This window comes from Amblyraja radiata, chromosome 25 (assembly GCF_010909765.2).
Source record: "Amblyraja radiata isolate CabotCenter1 chromosome 25, sAmbRad1.1.pri, whole genome shotgun sequence".
NCBI lineage: Eukaryota > Metazoa > Chordata > Chondrichthyes > Rajiformes > Rajidae > Amblyraja > Amblyraja radiata.
In genome coordinates this window covers 36,013,637-36,030,932 of record NC_045980.1, presented here as the reverse complement: position 1 = coordinate 36,030,932, position 17,296 = coordinate 36,013,637, and the positions used below count along the sequence as shown (strand labels likewise).

The 17,296-nt window shown below is 52.5% G+C and overlaps 1 protein-coding gene across 4 annotated transcripts; it reads right to left on the bottom strand.

The window, feature by feature from the left end:
* Positions 1–252: 252 nt before the first annotated feature.
* rilpl1 (Rab interacting lysosomal protein like 1) lies at positions 253–16,459 on the bottom strand. Of its 4 annotated transcripts, XM_033043881.1 has the most exons (8): positions 16,133–16,459; positions 6,875–7,025; positions 5,962–6,083; positions 5,289–5,492; positions 4,763–4,941; positions 2,969–3,067; positions 1,951–2,038; positions 489–626 (listed from the first exon to the last, which is right to left on the bottom strand). In XM_033043881.1, exons 1-8 carry the CDS (start codon positions 16,421–16,423, stop codon positions 621–623), a joined length of 1,140 nt encoding a protein of 379 aa, XP_032899772.1. In that variant the 5' UTR covers positions 16,424–16,459; the 3' UTR covers positions 489–620. The 4 variants fall into 4 exon arrangements, with proteins under 4 accessions (XP_032899770.1, XP_032899771.1, XP_032899773.1 ...); XM_033043879.1 differs by lacking the exon at positions 1,951–2,038 and having other exon boundaries at positions 253–626; XM_033043880.1 differs by lacking the exon at positions 1,951–2,038 and having other exon boundaries at positions 253–626; positions 4,763–4,942; positions 5,293–5,492.
* Positions 16,460–17,296: the final 837 nt, after the last annotated feature.

The window sequence follows — 17,296 nt, the reverse complement described above, 5'->3', positions numbered from 1 at the left end:
TAGATGCTGCTGCACCCGCTGAGTTTCTCCAGCACTTTTGTCTACCTCAGATCATCAGAAGTCAGGTCGAGGTTTGGCAGGTGACAGCAGCTGACTGCTGGAAACCAAGAAAAATACTGAGTGAAAATCTGTTTCTTCTCATCGTCTGGATGTTCCAATTCCAAACTGTCAAAGTGCAACGTGAGAAAGACGGTATAACTCCTCCAAGCACGTGGTTAGTAGAGGCAAAAGCTGCATAACTCAGAGAGAGAAGTCCTTTGGGTTTGGATATAATACTGCAAGTTACAAATCTATTGTTACTACTGCAATACAATGATCTCCACACATTGATTAACCTTTCCCGAACATGGTTAGTGATTACATGACAACAGTTCTCCAACAGACTGTCCACTCCAACCAGCGTTACTTGGGCTTGGTTAGATTTGTGAATGTCAATATTTAAATGTTCTCTGGATTGAGAGGTGGTTGTTGGCCTTGCTAGCCCAGCAATGGGTTATAGATGTGGCAGAGCCTCTTGTCCTTGCTCTGTGACAACCCCATCCTGGTCTGAATCTGCCCAAGTCCCAGCCGATCCTGTTATCCGCAGGCGGCTCTCCGCTCGCTTGTCTCGTGAAAATAAATTAAACCTGCGCAAAACACAAATAAACAGCTTGCGTTACCCCACCTGTAAATCACTCGTTTCAAACACCACCACGGACAGGAAACAAGGAAAGGCCGTGTGAGACCTCGTTAATAGCATGCACCCACAATCCATCACCACAATGCAAGGCAATTCAGCCCTGACCTCTGTGCCAGCCCTTTGAAAGAACTCTTCAATTAAATCCCTGCTGGCATGGTCACAGGTGCAAATGTCCAAGCTAACCCAATGTCAGGACTGACTCCATCTCACCATGCACGGCTCATCGTAAACATTATCAACAAGGACAAGCAACGTTAACGGAATGAGTCCTCCTCAATCTGAACCACACCTTGATCTCCACACACTGGTAATCACCTCCTCCTAGAATCATCAGCTTGCAGCCAGTAAAACAACACTCACACAGGATTTCCACAACAAGGTGAGAAGGGGCATGAAATGAATGCATGAAAAGCCATCAGAGGTTTGTAGAGATGATGGGAAATAAAGCTTTAAGGATGTCTGACGAGCGATTGCAGGAGCTTGGAGACACGAGAAGTCACTATCCAGGGTGGTGGGAGGGCAGCAGACTGAGCGCAGCGTGGTCCCACTCAGTGGGCTGGACATCAGAGCTCCCCCAGTGACAACAGCAGCAAGGACAGGGTGGGGAGCACGGCCACTGTGGCCAAGGTGGCTGCTTCAGGCACAAGGGGAGGGGACATCAGGTGTTCAAAAGGGAACTGCAGATGCTGGAATATCGAAGGTACACAAAATTGCTGGAGGAACTCAGCGGGTGCAGCAGCATCTATGGAGCGAAGGAAATAGGCGACGTTTCGGGCCGAAACCCTTCTTCAGACGGGGACATCACCTCACTGGAGGAGCATGGTCACTGTGAGAGGGGAGGAGGAGTGGGGAGGGGAGGAGAGGGGAGGGACCATCATTTCTCACTCCATCCCCAGCATCTGATCAAACGTACTCAGAGACACGGGCTGGGAACACTAGCAGAAGCTCTCAACATTAACATCTAGCCTATTCCAGATTAGCTTTGTTTTAAACAAACAAGTTTACCAACTTCTTCAATCGGACAAATGAAAAGTAAGCGTCACAACATGGATAGCACAGGTCAGGGATTGAAGCACAGGAGAAGAGGTGAATTAATTAACAAAGCATAGACCAAGGGAAACTACAAACCGCAGCAAACATGTAATTGTGGACAAGCATGCATTATATGGATGAGCGGGTGCATCAACCTCCCACCAGCCGGGCACAGTGGGGGCAGCAAATATCAGTCCATGCAAAAGATCAAAGCGGGCAAGATAATAAAATGATCGTACAAGGGAAAAAAGTCTTCTGATAGGCTGCAAAGTGGGATCATCTGCAATCACTCCAGCTGCTACCATGGGCATGATGGCAGTGAATATCCTGGGCAGAGAGTGACAGACATACACAGTGAGTAGCAGGAAACACGGGCCCATTCCAATACAGCGCAGCTAAAGATGCGACAACAGATGGCGCCCCACAGTTCCGGACAGCAGCATCAGGTGCAGGCAGGGGTCCATGCAGCTGGCTGGGGAGCAGTGGAGAGCTCCACATAGAGACACCTGAGTGACTTACTGCACTGAAGAGAGTGTGAGGCTTGAGTGAAACGATGGAAAGCAGTTTGGGGAAAAGGACAAACGATTCGGCAGCAAAACCAGGCAGGAACCCTGATGGGCAGAGGGAGTGTCTGCAACTCCTGAACGCATGAAATGCTCCACAACACTGAGAGGAACCATGCAAGGCTGCAGTGCTGCTTGCAACCCTGCAGGAAATCCAGTGGTGCATGCAATACTGCAGGAAACACAAGATGGTATTAGCATGCAAGGCTGCGGGAACAGTGGCAAATAGCATGCGACATCTGTATGGGAACATGAGATCACCATTGAGCTCCCCCACATTGAGGGTCAGTTACATCATCACTCCACGGATGACACGATCTCGCTCCCCAAACCTCCCCCAGGGTGGGGTGTGTGTGACCCTGGGCGATGGCTGGATCTAACTACGGCCGATGTGACCGTGTGCCAGTTAGACCAGTGGGGCACAGTGTGCAGTGTTGTATGGTCACCTCTGCCTTTTCCTGCTGCCCCTGCTCCCTGCTCCCCACCCCCAACCAGCCCAAACCACCCCCGTCCCCCTGGTTGGTTCAGTGGGGGGGGGGGGCTGCCCCCTGCCCAGCGCCAGACAAGATGATGGCCGCAGCCGTTCCCCCCCCTTCTCCTCCAGCCCACTGCCCCTCCCCCTCGGTCCCCTTCCCCCAGCCCAGCCCCCTCAAACCACCCCCACCCCCCCCCCCCCCCTCCCGCGGATACTCACAGCCGGCGGATGCCGGAGTCGGGCTGCGTTGCTGGGCGGGGCTGCACGGGTGGGTGGGGCGGGGGGTCCATGCAGCCGGTGCTGTCCTCCTGTTCCTCACTGCAACCACACAACACCAGGAGTCAGGTCCGTGTCCACGGCAGGGGCGGTCGCCAGTGGAGGTCTCTCTACAAGGGAGTCCTCCACCTTTACATCGGGGACTGGGGTGCAGAGTGCTGCACAGGGGCTGTGGTGTGTAATAAATGTGAATCGGTTCATAGGCTCGCCGGCCGCCTGTAACTTCCGCGGCCAAGAGGAGACCATTCCACATGTAAATGGACAGTGTGAGGCTGAGCCCATGTACCAATATCTGAAGGAGCTACTCCTCAACTTTTGGTTGCATTTTAGTCCCACAATTTTGGTATTTGGACATAAGGCAGGGGGTGGGGAGGGAGGGTGGGATCTCCCTGTCGGTCTACTCCAAGATGGCCATTCGTGGGTGGTTGATGGTCACACCAGAGTCGACTGCCGACCCCTCTTCTGGGCCTACGTCCGTGTTCGCATGTTTTTGGAGAGGGAACACGCGGTGTTCCATGGGGACTCTGGAGGCCATCTGTGAGTGCTGGTCACCGCGGGGGGCGGGGGTAGTCGAGAGCATCGTGGATAAAGATGCACCTATTATAATGACTGCCTGATGTAACGGGACTGTTGACAGTCATTGTACTTTGCGGTACACTGTAAACTGCAATTACTGAATAACATCCTTGTTAAGAAGGACAAAAAGCAACGGGAGTCAGTGGACGCGGGGGGGGGGGGGGGGGAGACCACTGACCGGAGAGGCTGCATTGACCTCCAGCAAGGTCTGCAAGAGTGAAAGTAATTTTGTTCACAGTTCAGTACAAGAATCACTTTACATCAGCACTGAGATGCAGTACAGGTACAGTACACGTGTGGAGCAGTACAGAGACAGCTTAGAGCCACCACCCTCCTGGGGAACTGTGGTGGATGGGGGTCTGCAGGGGGGGAGGGGGGTCAGCTCCCTGCTGGGGTTTCTGACCTGCAATAGTACGCCATCTCCTCCTGCGGCGTGGAGGGTGGGTTTGAGGTGTGTGTGGGGGACGGGGGGTCCGTGGGGTGGGGGTCACTGATCTGCAGTAGTGTGCCATCTCCTCCTGCAGCGGGGGGGAGGTGGGTTTGAAGGGGGGGGGGGGTGAGATCCGTGGGGGTGAGGGTGGGGGGGGGTGGGTGAGATCCGTGGGGGGGGGTGGGATCCGTGGGGGTGGGATCCGTGGGGGTGGGGGTGAGGGTGGGGGTGGGGGTAGGGGGTTAGGGTGAGGGTGGGGGTGGGTGAGATTCGTGGGGGTGGGATCCGTGGGGGTGGGATCCGTGGGGGTGGGATCCGTGGGGGCGGGTGTAGGGGTGGGGGTAGGGGGTTAGGATGAGGGCGAGGGTGGGGGTGGGTGAGATTCGTGGGGATGGGGGTGAGGGCGGGGGTGGGAGGGAGCGCTGACCTGCGGTAGTACGCCATCTCCTCCTGCGGCGTGGAGGGTGGGTTTGAGGTGTGCGTGGGGTGGGGGGTCACTGATCTGCAGTAGTGTGCCATCTCCTCCTGCAGCGGGGGGGAGGTGGGTTTGAAGGGGGGGGGGGGGGTGAGATCCGTGAGGGTGGGGGGGGGGTGGTGATTTCCGTGGGGGTGGGATCCGTGGGGGTGGGATCCGTGGGGGTGGGTGTAGGGGTTTAGGGTGAGGGCGAGGGTGGGGGTGGGTGAGATTCGTGGGGATGGGGGTGAGGGCGGGGGTGGGAGGGAGCGCTGACCTGCGGTAGTACGCCATCTCCTCCTGCAGCATGAACACTTTGGCCTTCAGCTCGTTGCGCTCGTGCAGGACGTCACGCAGCTCCTGCAGCGTGAAGCGCGGCTGGTTGGCTTCGCTGCCATCCGCCGGGGACGCCTCCCCCAGGGGCACCTCCTCCTCCCCCACCGTCTCCCCCTCCATCTGTGGGGGACACAAGCCTGGTTACCCTGTGGGGGGGGGGGGGGGGGGGGGGGAAGACAGGGCAGGGCACCTCCTGCAGCCAGACCCCACCGGCCCTCCTATTATTTACTCAGCCTCCCCCCACGCATAGAGCTGGTCCCCTCTCCACCACCATTCCTGCTACGTCTCCCCTCCCAGTTACCCCCACCCACAACCTGATCCCCCCCCCACCCATCCTCAGCCGACAGCAAGCACCCACCAGCCCTCCTTTTACTTGCCGGGCCTGCCCCCCCCCCCCCCCCACCCCACCCCCAAGACCTCACCCACCCCCTCCTTCCCCTCACCCCTCCTCTCTCCCCCACACCCACCGGTGGTCCCTGGTGGGCGCCGTTCTCCAGGTGCCTGCCCTGGGCCCTCTGCCGTAGTTTGCCCATCTCTTGCTCCCTGGTCTGCAGCCTGGTCTCCAGCTCCACCTTCTGCTCGATCAGCCCCTTGCCCTGCGCATCCATCACCGTCACCTTGTGCCGCAGCTCGTGGTTGATTCGCATCAGCCGGTTCTGCTGCAGCTGCAACTGCAGCCCCGCAGGGGATGGGGAGGGGAAGGGGTGAAACACCAGCCTCGCTACTCAGCAACGCCTGCCTTTAACCCACCCACCCTACTCCCAAAAACCCCACCTCCCCACACCCCACCTCACCCCCTCCCACACCCCACCCCACCACCTCCCCACTCCCCACCTCCCTCCTCCCTGCCTTACCACCCTCCCTCAGCAGCCTCTCCATGACACACGAGGCCTCCTTCCTCAACAACACCTCAGCAGGGTACCACCATCCCTTCCTCTCAACCCCTCCCCCACCCCTGATACCTTGTCAGCACCTCCCGAGCTCCCAAAACCCTCCCCCACCGCTCTCCATGACACCCACCCCCTGCCCCTCTCCCATCTCTCCCCACCCCCAACCCCTCTCCCATCTGTCTCCACCTCTTGCCCCTCTCCCACTTCTCTCTGCCCCGCCCCCTCTCTCTCCACCCCAGCAGCCACTCACAGCCTCCACGTCATCATTCTTCAGTGTCAGCTCCCGGTCCTTGGCTCGGATCTCGGCCCGCTGTTTGTCCACGACCTCCTTCAGCTTCTTCATCACCAGGCGCTCTCTCTCTGACATTCCGGCTAGAAGACAGAGGGACATTAGTGGGGCCACGCTCGCTGCCTCTCCCCTCACACTGGGGCTGTGGTGGGGGAGCCTGGGCTCATCCCTTGTTCCTCCCCTTCCACAGCTGGCCAGAGGCAAGTTGGACAGCAAGTTCACTCCAGACCCCATGTACAGATGGGCATCTTTGAATGATTTGACCTGAACAGCAGACTGTAGGCATTATAGCATAACTAACTTGGGAGTTCCCTCAGAGAAACCGAAACGTCGCCCATTCCTTCTCTACAGAGATGCTGCCTGTCCCGCTGAGTTACCCCAGCATTCTGTGTCTAAATGTTTTTTGTAAGTTTGATGTGGGAGTTTCTCTCATCTCATGTTCCTCCCCCTGCCTGGTCCCCACCTCCACTGCAATCCTATCATTATTTCCATAATTAAAACTAACACAAATATGGTGACTTGTCCCAAAGTGCTTCTTCACAAACACTTCAGTCAGCTGCTCTGTCTTATTTCCCAGAGGAGGTTCAGTGTTGCCCTCTCTAGTTGGGCCACCTGCACATCGACTGAGAAATTTGTCCTGAACACAACACATTCCAAACAAGAACAAGTTCAAGAGACTCTTCACCGATGGCTGTTTCCAGACTGGACCAGAGTGATCACTGGACAACAGTCCAGTCTGTGGAGAGTGACCACTAGACCACAGCCACTGTATCTCCACTTGGGGAAGGTGTGTACCGCACTGGGGGAGGGTGTACACGGCACTTGGGAGGTTACTCCGCACAGCCCAGTCCACGGCGGAAAGCCGTTACTTTACCTTCCTGCCTGAGGATTTCTTCCTCGGTGAGATGCATGTCTTTGTGGGACAAGTTCGTCATCAGCTGCTTGTTATCCTCCTGAAGCTGGGCGATCTGTGACAGCAGGTCCTGGGCCTCACCTCTCCACACATCCTCCACCAGCACCAGCTCCTGAAGACACACAGACGTCAGCAGTCAGGCCACTCAACACACCCCCTACACACACGGGCTCCCAGACACAGACACCCACAGACCGCCCTACACAAGTAACCCTTCACACCCCCACTCAGACCGCCCGCCCCTCCACAGACTGCTGGACATTGGGGGGCAGAGTCTGGTGGGGACACCCTTCATACAAGGGGAGTGATATCACCGCAGGAGGCCACATGACTGGCAAGGGTGTTTTGCATAACCCTAACGCAAGGTAGCCCCGGCATTCCCTCTCTCTCTATCCCTCCCCCACCCAAGTCACACCAGCTTCGCGTTTTCACCCAACAAACAGCTAACAATGGCCCGTTTCCTTTATTACCGTTACTTTTTTGCATATCTTTCATTCATTGTTCTTTATCTCTCTACATTATCTATATCTCTTGTTTAACTTATCCCTAACCAGTCTGAAGAAGAGTCTCGACCCGAAACGTCACCCATTCCTTCTCTCCAGAGATGCTGCCTGTCCCGCTGAGTTACTCCAGCTTCTTGTATCTATCTTCGTGTTTTGTGTAAAGATATGTTTGAACACTACTGAGTAAGACACTATGAAAATATAGAGAATGTGTGAAGAGCTTATGCAGTTTTTGTTTTTTTAAAATATTTTTTCTGAATCAAGTTTATTTTTGGAAATATATAAAAAGTTTCCCAAGCACCGAGCGTTCATGGCATTAACATTGAATTCTCCCAATTTTGCTAGCCCTTGCTGTCTCCTCCCATTCCTTAACCCTCTAGCTGTCTCCTCCCACACTCCCATCCGCCCGCCCTCGGGCTCCTCCTCCTCCCCTTTTTCCTTCCTTCTCCCCCCCACCCCCCATCAGTCTGAAGAAGGGTTTCGGCCCGAAACGTCGCCTATTTCCTTCGCTCCATAGATGCTGCTGCACCCGCTGAGTTTCTCCAGCAATTTTGTGTACCGAGCGCTCATGACAGACAGACCGATCCTGGATTCCAGCCAGTTATCCAGTCACACACTCCAGAAACATTGACTCCTGCAGGAATATTAGTTCCACGAGTATCGGCTGCTTTGTCGGGCCTGAGTGACGTGTTGGAATTTGATTTTACAGCAGCCAGTGGCTCAGGTCCACTGGCTGAGAGTTGCCGAGTGTTTACCCCGTGAGTGACCATGTCAGGAACTTTTCTCCCCACACGGGTTATTTTGGGAGGCAGCATGAAGCAAGAGCTGCTGCCAAGAGCCAGCGTCATCCCATAATCACAGCCCATTGTGAAAATGGCAGCAGCCACGTCACTCCACCCACAACCCAGCACCCTCTGTCCAAGCTCCAGAGGGCTAGCCTCTCATCCGGTGTGGGGATCACACACCTCCCCCCCCCTCCCCACGAGGGGCACAGGACGCAGGACCCTTACCCTCCTGGTGACCGGGGTCCTCAACACTAATCCAGATTCCTCCCCCCCCCCCCCTCCCCTCCCTTCCACGAGACACTCAGAAGCACAGAGAATACATCAAAGGCGTGACCCACAGCTGACCTGGCCAACACTGGGACACGGATACAGGGCCTCCCGTGGTGCACTGCCCTGACTGAGAGAAATCACACACAATTCTTCCAGACATTTTTAAAGCATTTGTCAGGTTAGCAACATTAATAAAATGTTTCAAGGTATTCATTGGCTGGGTACAGTATACATTTGATCAGTTCAGGGTGATTTTCAAAGGAAAGAATGACAGGAAGTGCATGCAGAGTGATACAATAAAAACATATAAACATAGAAAATAGGTGCAGGAGGAGGCCATTCGGGCCCTTCGAGCCAGCACCGCCATTCATGGCTGATCGTCCCCTATCAATAACCCGTGCCTGCCTTCTCCGCATATCCCTCGACTCCACTAGCCCCTAGAGCTCTATCTAACTCTCTCTTAAATCCATCCAGTGACTTGGCCTCCACTGCTCTCTGTGACAGGGAATTCCATAAATTCACAACTCTCTGGGTGAAAAAGTTTTTCTCACCTCAGTCTTAAATGACCTCCCCTTTATTCTAAGACTGTGGCCCGTGGTTCTGGACTCGCCCAACATTGGGAACATTTTTCCTGCATCTAGCTTGTCCAGTCCTTTTATAAGTTTCTATAAGAACCCCCTCATCCTTCTAAACTCCAGTGAATACAAGCCTAGTCTTTTCAATCTTTCCTCATATGACAGTCCCGCCATCCCAGGGATCAATCTCATGAACCTACGCTGCTCTGCCTCAATCACAAGGATGTCCTTCCTCAAATTAGGAGACCAAAACTGTACATAATACTCCAGATGTGGTCTCACCAGAGCCCTATACAACTGCAGAAGAACCTCTTTACTCCTATACTGAAATCCTCTTGTTATGAAGGCCAACATTCCATTAGCTTTCTTCACTGCATGCTGTACCTGTAGGTCAACTTTCAGTGACCGGTGTACAAGGACGCCCAGGTCTCGCTGCACCTCCCCCCTTACCTAACCTAACCCCATTGAGATAATAATCTGCCCCCTTATTTTTGCCTCCAAAGTGGATAACCTCACATTTATCTATATTATACTACATCTGCCACGCATCTGCTCACTCACTCAATCTGTCCAGGTCACCCTGCAACCTCCTAACATCCTCTTCACAGTTCACACTGCCACCCAGCTTTGTGTCATCCGCAAACTTGCTAGTGTTGCTCCTAATTCCCTCTTCCAAATCATTAATATATATGGTAAACAGTTGCGGCCCCAACACCGAGCCTTGCGGCACTCCACTCGCCACTGCCTGCCATTCTGAAAAGGACCCGTTCACTCCTACTCTTTGCTTCCGGTCTCCCAACCAATTTTCTATCCATGTCAACACCCTACCCCCAATACCATGTGCTCTAATTTTAGTCACCAGTCTCCCGTGCGGGACCTTATCAAAGGCTTTCTGAAAGTCTAGATACATTACATCCACTGGCACCCCTTCATCCATTTTACTTGTCACATCCTCAAAAAATTCCAGAAGATTAGTCAAGCATGATTTCCCTTTCATAAATCCATGTTGACTTGGACTAATCCTTTTACTGCTATCCAAATGCCCCATTATTACCTCTTTAATAATTGACTCCAGCATCTTTCCCACCACCGAAGTCAGGCTCACTGGTTTGTAATTCCCCGTTTTCTCTCTCGCTCCTTTCTCGAAAAGTGGGATAACATTAGCTATCCTCCAATCCACAGGAACTGATCCTGAATTTATTGAACATTGGAAAATGATCACCAATGCGTCCACTATTTCTAGAGCCACCTCCCTGAGGACCCTGGGATGCAGCCCATCAGGCCCAGGGGATTTATCATCCTTCAGTCCCATTAGCCTACCCAATACTATTTCTCGCCTAATGAACATTTCTTTCAGTTCCTCTACCCCCTTAGATCCTCTGTCCTCCAGTACATCTGGGAGATTGTTTGTCTTCCTTAGTGAAGACAGATCCGAAGTACCTATTCAACTCTTCTGCCATTTCCTTGTTGCCCATAATAATTTCACACGTGTCTGCCTTCAAGGGACCCACATTTGACTTTGCTACTCTTTTTTCCTTAACATATCTAAAGAAGCTTTACTGTCCTTCTTTATATTCCTGTCCAGCTTCCCTTCATAGAAACATAGAAACATAGAAATTAGGTGCAGGAGTAGGCCATTCGGCCCTTCGAGCCTGCACCGCCATTCAATATGATCATGGCTGATCATCCAACTCGGTATCCCGTACCTGCCTTCTCTCCATACCCTCTGATCCCCTTAGCCACAAGGGCCACATCTAACTCCCTCTTAAATATAGCCAATGAACTGGCCTCGACTACCCTCTGTGGCAGGGAGTTCCAGAGATTCACCACTCTCTGTGTGAAAAAAGTTCTTCTCATCTCGGTTTTAAAGGATTTCCCCCTTATCCTTAAGCTGTGACCCCTTGTCCTGGACTTCCCCAACATTGGGAGCAATCTTCCTGCATCTAGCCTGTCCAACCCCTTAAGATCTTCATCTTTTCGGCCCCTATTGCCCGTTTTGTTTCCTTCTGTTGTCCTATGAAAGTTTCCCGATCCTCTGGCTTCTGGCTACTCTTTGCTGTGTTATACATCTTTTCTTTTAGTTTTATTCTATCCCTAACTTCTCTTGTCAGCCACGGTTGCCTCCTACTCCCCTTAGAATCTTTCTTCCTTTACGGAATGAAATGATCCTGCTTCTTACGGATTATGCCCAGAAATTCCAGCCATTGCTGTTCCACCATCATTCCTGTTAGGATCCCTTTCCAGTCTACCTTGGCCAGCTCCCCTCTCATGCCTTCATAGACCTCTTTGTTCAACTGCATCAATGACACTTCCGATTTAACCTTCTCCTTCTCAAATTGCAGATTAAATAAGTGTTACTGTGGCGAATGGAGTGGCTTGGGGACAGTTGTGGGGATCAGATCCCTCACGTAACCAGGACACCACTGTGCAGCTTCAACCAAACCCTACGGAGCTCACAGGGACTGATGGTATCTCAGTGTAACTTTACTGCTGCCCATTGTCACAGCCCAGTATTGTGTGCAGTTTTGGTCCCCTAATTTGAGTTAGGACACAGACAATTAGGTCCCCTAATTTGAGTTTTTTCTATTGAGGGAGTGCAGCGTACGTTCACCAGATTAATTTCTGGGATTGCGGGACTGACATATGATGAAAGAATGGGTCGGCTGGGCTTGTATTCAGTGCAATTTAGAAGACCAAGTGGGACCCGTTGGGAAGGGGCGGCCTGCAGCGTCACACACACACACTAACCACCCCCATTGATATTATATTATTATTCATTCACACCTTTTACCCCATGCCCCGCCCTATCCATACGCATAGTCTCCAACTCGCAGGCGCGGCTGGAGAGGAAGGGGGATAGAGAGAAAGAGGGACACAGAAACACAGACAGGGACAGAGGCACGGAGAAGGACACAGAAGGACAAAGAGGGATAGAGGCAAAGAGAGGGACACGGAGGCACAGAGAGAGACGCGGAGGAGCAGAGAGGGACATAGAGGTTGGGGAGCTTGCTGCCTTTTGGAGCTGGGGTTTCCGATTTGCGGCGTCTTTTGAGCGGGCGGCCCTGCTGCTGCGAGCGGTCAAAAGCAACGGAGGGCCGATCAATCGTGGCTTCCGCGAGGGGAAGCCCATCCACCCGCGTGACAGACGATCGGGCGGGGGAGACGGATAGGAGGTCGTCCCCCGTGACGGCCAGAGATCGCCAGGTGGGATCCGGATCACCAGCAAGGAAAAGGCGTCACGATTTCCCGAGTTCCTGCGATCGAAGCGCTCTGGAGTGCTCGCAAGCTGCAGTGCAGAGCCCACTTGCCCGGGGGGGAAAGGGGTGACGTCACTCGCTGCACGTGGAACATAGGGCAGCAGGCCGCGAGGAGCAGAGCCATTGTGACGCCATCAGTGAGACCATCTCGTTTATTTTCCAAGTTATTTGACATTTTTGAACATTTTTATAAATAACTCGAGAAATAATGCATGAAATTTTCAGATAAGGCGATTTTTGACATCACAGCGTAAATTTCTATTGGAATATGTAAATTTTTTACCGTTAACCCATCGTGTTTTCGAGGAGATGTGAAACACACACGAACATCACATAAATACACACACATCCAAAATCAGAGTTTTATAAGTATAGAGATATAAAATCCTTACGGGATTGGACAGGCTAGATGCAGGAAAAATGTTCCCGATTTGGGCGAGTCCAGAACCAGGGGTCAAGGTTTAAGAATAAGGGGTAGGCCGTTTAGGACTGAGATGAGGAAAAACTTTTTCACCCAGAGAGCTGTGAATCTGTGAAATTCCCCTCCACAGAAGGCAGTGGAGGCCAATTTACTGGATGTATTCAAGAGAGAGTTAGATTTAGCTCTTAGGGCTAACGGAATCAGGGATATGGGGAAAAAGCAGGAACGGGGTACTGATTTTGGATGATCAGCCATGATCATAGTGAATGACGGTGCTGGCTTGAAGGGCTGAATGGCCTACTCCTGCACCTAATTTTGTATGTTTCTATGATTCATTCGTGAAGCAAATAAATGGATGCGTCGTGATGGTGGAAAACTTCAGGTTCCTCAGCATCAATATTACCAACAAATTGTCCCGGACCGACTGTACTAACAACAGGGAGTTATATAGACACAAAATGCTGAAGTAACTCAGCGGGTCAAGCAGCATCTCTGGAGAGAAGGAATGGTTAACGTTTCGGGTCAAGACCCTTCTTCACACCTGAAACGTCACCCATTCTTTCTCTCCAGAGATGCTGCATGTTCCACTGAGTTACTCCAGCATTTTGTGTCTATCTTCAGTTTAAAACAGCATCTGCAGTTACTTCCGACACACCAGGTGTTAGAGTGTACATTGCGCAGACAGAGGATGCAGCCAGGCTCTGTCCCAGACAACATCGACACACACCACGACACTCCAACCCAATCCTCCAGGGCGGAAAGTTTAGAATCAAGGACATTGTCAAACAGTCCGAGACAAGTGAAACTTGTCAATCCAATTCAGCATTAATCTCCAATCAAACGACAACACCAAGAACACCGGTCTCCCGGTGAGAATGAACGACCACAAGTTGACACGGGATGGAGGAGTGGGGAGAATCAGTGGCACAGTGTGGGGCCAGATGCCCAGGCACAATGCCTCTCAACCCCAGGCTTGCAGGCCAGTGGCTCACTTCAAAGATGCCACTCCTGCCGTGGCCAATCAGTGCTTTAGAAAGAAGCAACTGCAGGTGCTGGTTTAAAAAAAAAAGGCACAAAGTGCTGGAGTAACTCAGGTCAGGCAGCATCTCTAGAGTAGGTTGAGGGGGCAGTGGAGAATTTGATGTTCACACTGCGAGTTGTAAACTACCAAAGCAGAACAACACCTCACCTCAGAAACTTCTCCAGAATTGCTGACTGACCCGATGATTTATTCCAGCACTGACCAACCATTTCTTTGCTCAAGATTTAGTTCCCTTAACACAATTGTCCCAATTTGATGAACACCTTGGGAAATACGTTCCTCTGACGTGAATAAGATTACAGAAGAGGTTAGAATGTAGAGATCCCAGCCACAATAACGTCAAGGTAGATACATCCGATGTTTTAGAGTAATTAGACAGCTACTCAAGGAAGCTGGGGGCATGGAAGGGTGGAAGGAGGGGGAGAGAATTGACTGGGTGTTTTTGGTGTGGAGAGGGCCAAGCAGCGAGATAGAGAGATGCAGCATCGCAGACAGTATCAGCACATCCTTTTGATCCTTGCTGTCTTCAAGCCTCCAAGATGGAGAGTTCAGAATCAACAACATTTTCAATATTTGGGTTTAGGTACCCAAAGGAGATGTTGTTCAGTCATCTTGGGGAGGGGTGGGAGGGGCTGGGGCTGGTCAGCAGTGACTCCTTGGGGGGGTGGGGATGGCACAAAGCAATGCTGAGCGGAAGTTGGCCATGACCATAGTGGCATATGCCGGAATGTTCTCTACAGGTACGGACTGGTTCATTTGCTGAAACGCAGCAAATGGAATTAAACATTGTGTAATCATCAGGGAATATCCCCACCCTACACCTAGCTCAGGAATCTTCCCATGCTCAGCTCATCACACAGAACATAGAAAATACGTGCAGGAGTAGGCCATTCGGCCCTTCGAGCCTGCACCCCATTCAATATGATCATGGCTGATCATCCAACTCAGTATCCTGTACCTGCCTTCTCACCATACCCCCTGATCCCTTTAGCCACAAAGGCCACATCTAACTCCCTCTTAAATACAGCCAATGAACTGGCCTCAACTACCATCTGTGGCAGAGAATTCCACAGATTCACCACTCTCTGTGAGAAAAATGTTTTCCTCATCTCGGTCCTAAAAGATTTCCCCCTTATCCTTAAACTGTGACCTCTTGTTCTGGACTTCCCCAACATCGGGAACAATCTTCCTGCATCTAGCCTGTCCAACCCCTTAAGAATTTTGTAAGTTTCTATAAGATCCCCCCCCCCCCCAATCTTCTAAAACCCAGCAGGTGGACCCAGATCATTCAGCTCGTCAGCAGCCGGCTCAATCCCAAAGGACAGCAAAACACTCCATGACACCACAACCCCCCCCCCCCCCCCCCATCCACACACAAACCCACTCCATGACCCCTGCACCTAAATCTCTCTGTGAACCCTCCCTCTAAACACAAACCACTACGTGACCCCTGGACCTAAACACAAACCACTCTGTGACAAGTACATGTAAATACAGGGTCACTCTGCAGACTGCCCGGAAAACCTCTCCTCCTGTCACTAAATACGATCACCAAAGATCTTGCTTCAGATTTCCATTAAGTTTATAACCATGTTCCACCATTTTTCCTGCAGCTGTGACTACAATCCCAACACCATTCTATGTCAATAAAGTCCTTCTTGGAAGTTTCAAAATGTGTGAAAGGAACACAAGATTCACATTTTTTTTAAAAAGGAATGACGCTGTGATCATATTATGATCAGCCATGATCATATTGAATGGCGGTGCAGGCTCGAAGGGCCGAATGGCCTACTCCTGCACCTATTTTCTATGTTTCTATGTTAAATTGCAGCAGTCCTCCCCACTTTCCCACAACACCCCAGTGTGGAGACTGCATGCTGGTGCCTGGAGGGATCTACTGTCACTCTTCAATCTCCATCCTCTGTGCACCCAATTCTTATTGACTGGTCCACCACCACTGACAGCTAGAAACAGTGGCTGCAGAGCATTCATCTGATCCACTGGTAACGAGGGCACAGCTCCCTGTACCAGCTTTCCAGATCTTATTAGTAGTACAGGTGGAGACCTAGTTTATGGGGAGTTAGCTTAGACTGGGCGAGGTATTAATGGTGGACTGATTATATTGGGCGAAGCAGTAAAAAAATGCAGGAGAGTGGGAAGAGTAAGATTACTTGGCATATTGTCCAAATCTCAGGCAACGTTTACAATAGTTTGATCGACTTCCATCGGTTACCAAACCAAAGTTTTGTCAAGACTGCCCTGTCGCTGCCCCCAGCGCATACACCCCACTCCGACCCTCTGCCCCCCACCCCCGGTTCTCTCCCACTGCCCCCCTCCACCCCATGCTCTCTCCCCCACCCCCGGACCTGCTGGTGTTTGCGCTCCTTCTCGATGCGCTCGCCCCTCTCCAGCCGCAGACGGCCGAGCTCCAGGCGCAGCTCCCCCAGCTCGGGGTTGTTGCGGTCGCGGCCCACCAGCCCCTCCAGCATCTCCAGCACCCGCACCACCTTGGGCAGCAGCTTGGCGATGGCGTCGCAGCCGAACGTGTCGATGATGCGCTCGAACTCCTGGCCCACCAGCGCCGCGATGTCGTAAACATCCGTGACAGAAAGGTCGGCCGGAGCCTTGTCCAGGGCCGAGCCCGCAGCCTCCATCATGGTCGCACTCCCCCCCCCCCTCCTCACTATCTCCCACCTCACTCCCACTCCCCCCTCTCTCCCCACCTCACTCCCACTCCCCCCTTCACTCCCTCTCCCACCTCACTCCCTCTCCCACTCACTCTCCCATTCTCCCCCCTCCTCTCCACTACCCCCTCCCCACGTCTCCAGCCCAGCCTCTCTCTCTCTTTGTGTTTTCTTTCCAGAACTTTCCTGTCTTGAAACTTGTTTTGCTTCTTCCTCCAGCCTCGGTCACGTCTCCCCTTCCCACTCACTCTGCGCCCTCCCGCCCCGGCCTGTCTATTGCCCTCTCCCCCTCAAACTCTGCCCCCTCCCCCTCCAGCGGCCGCCACTTTCCGGGACACTGTCTACTCCCGCTCACTCGCTCCCTCCCCTCAGCCACCGTCCGTATATAATCTTTGGTCCGTATAATCTTTGCCCGACAGCGCCCCCACCGCCCGGGAGCCGCCACACACCCTCTCCCCACCGCGTCCGCCTTCACTCCAGCTCCTCAGACTGAACTTGATTTTTTTTTTCGGTTACGATCCATTCCTTCTCTCCAGAGATGCTGCCTGTCCCGCTGAGTTACTCCAGCATTTTATGTCTAACTTCTAAATGTAGAATAGATCATTGTTAGTCGAGGGGGAGTTGACAACGAGGCACACAAAGATAAACTTTAATCAGGACAGTGAAACTGGTCGGAGAATTAGGGTGGGGGAGGGATGGAGAGGGGGGAAAATTAGGGTTAAGGGCATGTCCCACTTGGCCGTCATTTGCGCGTAAATTACGCGACATCATTTACGCGTCACGACGCACGACATAGGCAGTGACGCGCGGCGTCGCGGGATCTTGTGATGTACAAAATCTTCGCGC

What these genes read in the sequence shown, in the direction of transcription:
- rilpl1 (XM_033043879.1), bottom strand. Translation starts at nt 16,423, where the DNA reads ATGATGGAGGCTGCGGGCTCGGCCCTGGACAAGGCTCCGGCCGACCTT. An exon ending in GAGATGGCGTACTACCGCAG is followed by an intron (nt 3,068 to 4,762) that starts GTCAGCGCTCCC and finishes GTGTGGTTGCAG; the next exon opens with TGAGGAACAGGAGGACAGCA. An exon ending in GACTCCGGCATCCGCCGGCT is followed by an intron (nt 627 to 2,968) that starts GTGAGTATCCGC and finishes TGTTTTGCGCAG; the next exon opens with GTTTAATTTATTTTCACGAG.